Here is a 7,832-nt window from a genome sequence, read left to right on the forward strand (position 1 = left end):
GCCAACACTCTTGGAAAGCCGACAACAGCTGGTAAATTTGGAAAAAGATCCCGTTCCCTAAAAGTTTCGGCAACTTAAATTTTCAGCTAAAGTATCGGAAGAGATCAAACTGTCAGCAGCTTACACACTGATATGTTTTTTAAAGGGTACAAAACGATCTGGAAACACATGAGATAACATTTTAATGATCCTCTTGGGTGCCCTGTACAAGATACACACCCAAGGCATGCATAACCTGAGTCTACACGCAGACAATAGAGTCAATTGATTCATGACAAAGATTAATGGTGAAACGACGGCATCTTTATTGAAATCAAAAGTATAACTTTTTCTACAGTAACTGTGAATTATTTTCGCCTCTTAGTTTCAGAATAATTCATCTAAGCTACTACAGGGCGTGTTTAATTTTATCCACAGTCCTTAACCTAAACCGACTGCTAACGCCAAGGTGCCTTTTACATGTTGTGCTTTCAAACTAATGATTATTTGCCATCGTCCTTTGTTTAAGCGGTGACGACCCCTTCACAAGATCTTGAAATCTCTGAAGTAAATCACGTTCTTGTAACCATTGGCAACCAAAACACCACCACGTCGTTTGATTGGATAACGTGGATTGAATGACGTCACCAAGTTGCCTTTCAAGTACACCCTCACTTCCCCTGCTGGGGTAGCAGTTGAGACTGTCACCTTTACGTTGAACCATTCTGCTCCCCTTGGGGGACCGGCCGGGCAGGTAGCTGACTTAGCTCCGTCAAATTTGGGTTGGCCTTTGTAAACGTAACCCGTTTGAAAGCATCCGCTGGCTGAGTGAAGCCTGTAAAATAAAAATAGGAACAGCGATATCTGTTGAAAGTTAAACTGACAGCTTACTGGTTAGGTGTACAAGTCTATCATAAATTCATGAAGAGGTTGCGGGAACTCTTATTTTATTTTTCCGAGTTTGCCTGCTTCACTGTAACTCGGATGATTTGTACTCGTCGGAAAAAAATCCAAAAAGGGGCCGGGAGGGGCGGTACAAAAAATACCATTTCCCACCCCAAATTTTGCTCATATCTCAGCTTCCAGCACAAATTATGCCTCACATTTCATTCCCGGTTCATAAATTTAATAATCAAATTCCATTCCCAATACATCTGATCAAATCCCTTCAACACTCTAAAAAAGGAAAAGTTATCCACCTTTCTTTTCACCACCATTTAAAAAAAATTAAGACTTCATTACAAACCTGAAATAGACGAAATCATAGTTGTCTTCATCTTCCACGTTAAAGAACACTCCCGGATGTCCGTAGTTGACTCCATCGTGTCCAATGAAGTTAAACAAATCAACCGAGAGCACATAACTTGTACTTGTGTCATCATTTAAGAACGCAACCTGACAGAAGGCATCCTGTGGCCATCTTCCATGGTCGGCATCCATTTTGACATAACCGGGGAGCTCAACCACCTACACAGAAAAACATGATAACTGATCGTTTGTCTCACGTTTCGACTGCTATACTGCTGGTCTTCATTGCCTGATGAATTAAAAAGACCAGCAGTATAGCGGTCGAAACGTCGCGATCCACATCTATGTGCCTCAATCGGGAGACAAACGATTAACTCAGCTATCATTTAAAACCACGATGACGAACACTTTTCATAATATTAACCAGAAAAACATATATACAGGTCTGCAGGGATTCACTCTTTTTATGGCATTAAAATACATTTCAAAAGCAAGTTATAGTGAACGCAGTTTTCCTCCACGTTCCTTGTTTTATGAACAAGCGACACATTTGACCTTCTGTATCATTGCATGAGGTATAGTAACGTTAAACGCCTTGGTACTTTCAATTGGAACATTAGCGATTCGCCACAACCTCGCCAGAAGGGACGCTTGAATACAATTGAAAGGCTTTACAGTATGGTGGCGCTTTAAAAAAAACAGCTGTTATTTGGGAGCTAAATCGAATCATTATGATACACATTTCGAACAAGTCATGACGTTACCTGCTTGCACCTCTTGCTGACGGAAACTTGAGGGGCAATTTGGAACTTCCTGAAGAGGATCACGTTTTGGTAACCATGGAAAGTGAATACGCCTCCCCGAGCTCTCAGAGCAAAATGGGACGTGATAGTCGCCACCAGGACTCCACTGTGATAAATTTGCGCGGTTTGACCGTGGACTTTAACTGAGACTGGGAACCAGACACCGCCTTTCGGGGGACCATTGGGGCAGGCCTTACTCTCAACAAAGTGCAAACTTCCACCGGCCATGTATCCGGTCTGATAACAACTGGGTGCACTGTGGGGCCTAAACAGTTTCAATAGACACACGAGTTAAAGTTAGCCACACTATAAAGCAGCTACCGACCTAGCAATTTATGTGTTGAATATCAGAATGTCAGCTTGACGAGCAACTCAATCAATTACGTTTTATCTCGATCAGTCGTTTTTTCAAGTTCGGTAATGAAAATGGAGGCAATCAATCATTAATCGGTCAGCCTGTCTGTCAGCCAGCTGGTCATCAGTCATTCATTTGGGTCATCGTTCAGTCAGTCAGTCACTCAGTCAGTCAGTCAAGCTATCGTCAGTCTGTCAGTCAGCCCTTCAATCAGGATATCGTCAGTCCTGTCAGTCAGCTGGTCGGTCAAACTATCGTCAGTTTGTCAGTCAGCCCTTCAATCAAGCTATCGTCAGTCTGTCAGTCAGCCGGTCGGTCAAGCTATCGTCAGTCTGTCAGTCAGCCGGACGGTCAAGCTATCGTCAGTTCTGTCAGTCAGCTGGTCATCAGTTACTCCGTTTGGTCATCAATCAGTCAGTCAGTCAGTCAGTCAGTCAGTCAGTCAGTCGGCCGGTCAGTCAGGTGATCATCAATCTGTCAGTCAGCTGGTCATCATTAAGTCAGTTTAATAGTCAACTTCAATCACTCAGCCGGCGGTCGTCAGCCAGTCATTCAGCTGGTAATCAGTTAGTCCGTCAGTTAGTCACCCGGTCATCTTATCAGCCACATAACTAGTCTGTCAGTGAATTAATTGACCTATTAATGGAGGGGGGGGGGGGGGGGAGGATAAATGAGACATTTGAGTTGCACAATAAGTCTTGGTCAAAATGGGCCAACCTGGTTCCTGAAATATCAGTAAAAAGAGGATCAAATTCCCCGATCCTGGGACGGCTATTACTCTGAACAGTGAGGTAATGTTACTAATCCAAAAGCAACAACAACCTTTAAGAAGAAATGTCTCTTAATGACATGCCATTAACATTTGGCAACATTTGGTATTTTAACGTTTTTAAAACCGAAATGAACTCATGCTACCTGCAGTCTGACATTCGTATAATAATCAATATCAGCAGAGTTAACATTATTGTCGATCCAGAAACAACTGAACAATTATCAGACGAGATCATGGACTCTTTCTTATCTTCAGTTGCTGTAGGAGCCAATTCATGATTGGAATCCATCCGCTAAGTGCGTTTATATCAGAAGTGGTATATTAGTCCTTTGGGCTATCAGAACACTGACCGAGTGCAAATGAAGGTTTTTTTTTCTTATTATCGTTTCAGGTTTGGCTCTCTTCAACAGCACTCGGACAATTATCTTTCTCCTCTTTCTTCCTTTGTTGTATTATTAGTTCTCTAAAGATGAGTTATCATCTTTCAAAGAGCCGTCTTGAATACGAAATTCGGCCTCAGTCCTTCTCAGAATAGAAAAACACATTACCCTGGGCCCAGAGTCTCAGTCAAATTTCCAAGGGTTAGGATGGCAAATGTCCCAAGTATACCCCAGCCACCCCTCCCCACTTCCTCGGGCTTGACCTTAATAGTTGCATATTGGACATTGTATCAATAAATTAATCCATTCAGCTATTAATCAATCATTTATTAAATCTAACTAATCAATTAATGAATCAGTTTAGAAAGGACAAGGGGAAAATGGCAAATGTACCTGAAGTAAACAAAATCGAAGTTGTTTTCATCAACAGCGTTGAACAGTAATCCAAGATGTCCGCTGTTTACTCCCTGCCATCCCGCTTGGTTTAAGAGCTCCGCTGACACAGTATACGCCTGCGATTCATCAATGGGCTGAGCAACCGTGCGACACATTAGTCGAGTGTTTGAGCCGAGAGCATCCATTTTGTAGTGGTTGTCTGGAATGGACTTTACCAGGCTCGTGCATTGTGCTACAGCGGTGACAGAGAACTTGCTGCCGTCTTTTAAAGAGAAATTAATGAGAAAAAATAAGATTTTTATATAACACTTTCTGAGTATGAATAGAGGATAATGGAGGATTCGAAGTAAACGTTAGCGATGTGGCAAAAGGTTAGAAGTTAACGGTTAATTAGAATAAGGGCTACAAAGTAAGATCAGCGCTACAGGTTCGGTAATGTTAAAGTTTAATAAACGTTTTCGTTTACACCAGGGACAGCGGAGGGGGAGGGGCTGGGGGGGCTTTAGCCCCCCCACTTTTTGGATGGTTAAAAAAAATATATTATCAGAAAAAAATATCTTTCACTTATTGAAACAACTTACCCTACATATTGGTATTAAGTATATAAAGGGTTTCTTCGACAAACCCGATAATATCAGACAGTTTGTCGTTATTTTTGCGCTGAACGGACGCCACTATATTCCAACACGGAAATAATGGAATTCAGCTGTTGCTTCTATTTTCTTTCGTTCTTGGATCGGTGTTTCACGAATATAAAGTTTCATCACTAAATAAGTTAGAGGGAGTTTTTGCAGAAAGGCATTCATTTATGAAAGCTACTTATCGCCTTTACAGTACGCGTAAATGTTTGAAACGGATAATTATGTACATCTACGGTCACCGAGGTCCCTAAAACTGATTCAACATCGAGCGCGTGTAGACATTTTCCTTTTCTTAAAACGCACATATGAAACAAACTAGTCAAATACCTAAGAAAAGAGTTTCCTCTTTCTGGTTATTGCGCTATCGTTCTTTGTATTCAAACTATTCAAAAAGACGGGGTTTTTATTTATTTATTATTATTATTATTATTATTATTATTATTATTATTATTATTATTATTATTATTATTATTATTATTTTATTTTTTACTTTCTCCTGCTTCACTTAGACAGGGAAAATTTCGTTGGGGGTCAACATGTTATACCAAACTTGGGCACAGTCCTGTTTATGATTGTTGCTTGGATATGCATGAAGATTTGAAATCGTTTAATATTTTTTCTCGGGGATGGGGGGGGGGGGGGGAAATTCCATCCATTCAGCGCCTTCTCCCCCTTTCCTACCACCCCTATTGGTCTTATTAGGGTTAAAGAGGTCACCTTACGTTAAATGTCGCGTAAAGTATGTGACTGTTAAAATTCCTGGGATCTACTAAGAAGCCATGACACTTCTTTCATGATTATTATCCGTGAAATCAAACTTACTTTTTTTAATTTGTCATGAAGTGTGAGTTCTGTAGAACTAACACTTGAGTTTGAATTACGGCACATCATGTTGGCCAAGCCAACAGGTGTTTGACAATTAGAAAGAAAAAAGTTGTCACTACCGCTCCCTGTGTTTCCAAAATGATTTTAAGGAATCAGCAAAAAACAAAGTCGATCAACAACAAAAATTAAGACAAACTATTGACTTTCCTTAAGTCAATTCTGTCAGCTTGGGTAATTTTGTCTTCAAATTATCTTGCAATCAGGCTGACCGAGAAAGTTCAATATGTTTTTTATGGTAGTTATCTGAGATTTTTATAGTTACAGCTTCCCTGGCGTCTCTGTAAATCTCTTAAGAAGAATGATGTCTAATTAGGAATTTGATCTTCCGCGCAGAGCTTTACATGACGACTTTATTTGTGATATTGGGCAAGAGAGTGTTGAGTGCGAAAAGAAGTCTTAGGTTTCTCATTTGAACTTTGAATTTTCAGAACAATAGATCACCATCGTGTGAGAAACCCGAGATATGCAGGAAAATCACGATTTCACGAGCCTTTTAGCCAAATGTTGGCGTACGCAGTAAAAATACTCATTTTCATACTTGACGTAGATCCTTTAAAAGAGGTGTGTTCTTTAGCTCTCCTTCTCTTTCAAAAAATTCAGAGCGATCAAGGAATCAATCCGCCTCCATCCCCATCTTCTGCCTGTGCAGAAGACTAATATCTGTGAATAAATCCTTCTTGAACGCGAAACTGATACTTCCCGTGGGATGAGCGCCGTCTGCATCACCTGATACATCTGATCACCCTTGCTCTCTTAACTTAATCTGTGACGCACATTGTTTTTGCCATATAGTCTATTTAGTATTCCATTGAGAACAAAGAAAAGTTAAATTTGAACTTAAATTTTGTTAGCTCAGGAAAGGTGTTGAGAACAATTACTCTTTTATCGTCGTCTTAAGTTCTTAAAGTGATTCAGTGTCTTTGAATAGTGCTACAGAAGTCTTCTGCGCACAGCAAATTGTTCAATTTTACCAATCTCGCGAAAGACACGATTAACACCGACAGTAGTTTTCGCTTTGAGAATCAAGCCTTACTGAAGATTCGACGTTACGTACCTTCAGTGCAGCGACCACCACCAAGAATTGCACTGTGTGCTTTCACTTTCTTCTCCAACCGAGCCTGTCTTTGTCGGATGTTATCCAGCACTCCACAAACGCTCCTAAGCGTACACTGTTGCTGGCGTGACGCATTACCTATTACTCCGTTAACAATCACCACCAAAAAGGTGCACACGACAAAGAAAACGAAGTTTTGCATGTTCTCCGCGCACAAGATCTGTTTCCGAGCGAATGAACAGTTAAGTCATCCGACACGCCTTTTAATCCCCAGATGACAGTGATATCAGACTCCTTTGTTTTATGCTCCAATCAGATACCAGCTCAGGTTCTGATTTGATGAAAGGCGCTGAGAAGTCTCCTTTCTTGAAAGCGATTTGTTCCGTGTTCGACCTTAAGTGCGAAACTACGTGGTTTGTTACAACATCCGGTTTTTTTTTTGTTATTGATTTCGTACCAGAAGGTTTTGACATTTTTTTTTCCGGCTTGAAAATATCAGTTTAATGTTACAAATCCACTAAGGCAATAACGCTTAGCTCACATGCAACTCTTAGCTTGTTGCTCCGTCACATGATGTCAAACAATCTATCAGTCTATCAAGCAGTTATATTTTCGCAGTCCAATTTTCTTGAATCCGAGGTAATGCACCTGAGATATACTTGCCGGAGAAGTTCAAAGGCCTTTCTGTTTCATCAATTCCGTGACACTCAAAATGCTAAGTCGCTCTCTGTATCCCTAAAACAGTCACGACCTTCGAGAAGGCCCTCGGCCAATATTAATCTTGAGTCGGTGGCAAACATGCCTATACATAACATAAGTCACAGTTTTTAATTAAGAGTTTCTCGGAAAAATAAGAAAACGAAGTCTTGTGGATCAGGAGGTCGACTAAACTAACTAACGACTCATGATCATGATGTAGCCAGAGCCGTTATGTTTCATGAACAAAGGGTTGACTTTGGCAGTGGAATTGGTGCTGTGAAGCTAATTTTAGCATGTTGATTTATGTCTTAGTTTGCCGAATATTGAATAACTTGGGGCGTGTTTTTGTGATCAAACTGAGTCAGCTCGTTTTTAGTTTCCTGTTTTTCCGGGAAATGTCATTAAAATCTGTGATATGGGCACGTTTTTACCCGCTCTTTAACCTTGGCTAGGGCCTCCTCGAAGGTTGGAATTGAAAATAAATGCTTAAACATTTCATTAACTTACCTAGTTGTTTTTTAAAATCTTCTTTTCCCCCTGCATACGCAGACTGAGGGGACTGGCTAGGGAGATGTACACCTCCCCCACTAATGAGCACATGGAGTACTTGACTACAAATA

The 7,832-nt window shown here is 40.6% G+C and overlaps 1 protein-coding gene across 1 annotated transcript; it reads right to left on the reverse strand.

Annotated features, from left to right (window-relative positions):
- Positions 1-281: 281 nt before the first annotated feature.
- Positions 282-6,898, reverse strand: LOC146478182 (putative skeletal organic matrix protein 7). Its single transcript, XM_085112908.1, has 5 exons — positions 6,514-6,898; positions 3,931-4,195; positions 1,992-2,295; positions 1,226-1,446; positions 282-814 (listed from the first exon to the last, which is right to left on the reverse strand). The coding sequence occupies exons 1-5, from the start codon at positions 6,713-6,715 to the stop codon at positions 523-525; spliced, it is 1,284 nt and encodes a 427-aa protein (XP_084969034.1). The 5' UTR covers positions 6,716-6,898; the 3' UTR covers positions 282-522.
- Between the last annotated feature and the right edge of the window lie 934 nt (positions 6,899-7,832).

This window comes from Pavona decussata, unplaced genomic scaffold, assembly GCF_977016875.1.
Source record: "Pavona decussata unplaced genomic scaffold, jaPavDecu1.1 SCAFFOLD_67, whole genome shotgun sequence".
Lineage (NCBI taxonomy): Eukaryota > Metazoa > Cnidaria > Anthozoa > Scleractinia > Agariciidae > Pavona > Pavona decussata.

What these genes read in the sequence shown, in the direction of transcription:
- LOC146478182 (XM_085112908.1), bottom strand. Translation starts at nt 6,715, where the DNA reads ATGCAAAACTTCGTTTTCTTTGTCGTGTGCACCTTTTTGGTGGTGATT. An exon ending in TTCGATTTTGTTTACTTCAG is followed by an intron (nt 2,296 to 3,930) that starts GTACATTTGCCA and finishes GAAACTGTTTAG; the next exon opens with GCCCCACAGTGCACCCAGTT. An exon ending in TCAGCAAGAGGTGCAAGCAG is followed by an intron (nt 1,447 to 1,991) that starts GTAACGTCATGA and finishes TTTTCTGTGTAG; the next exon opens with GTGGTTGAGCTCCCCGGTTA.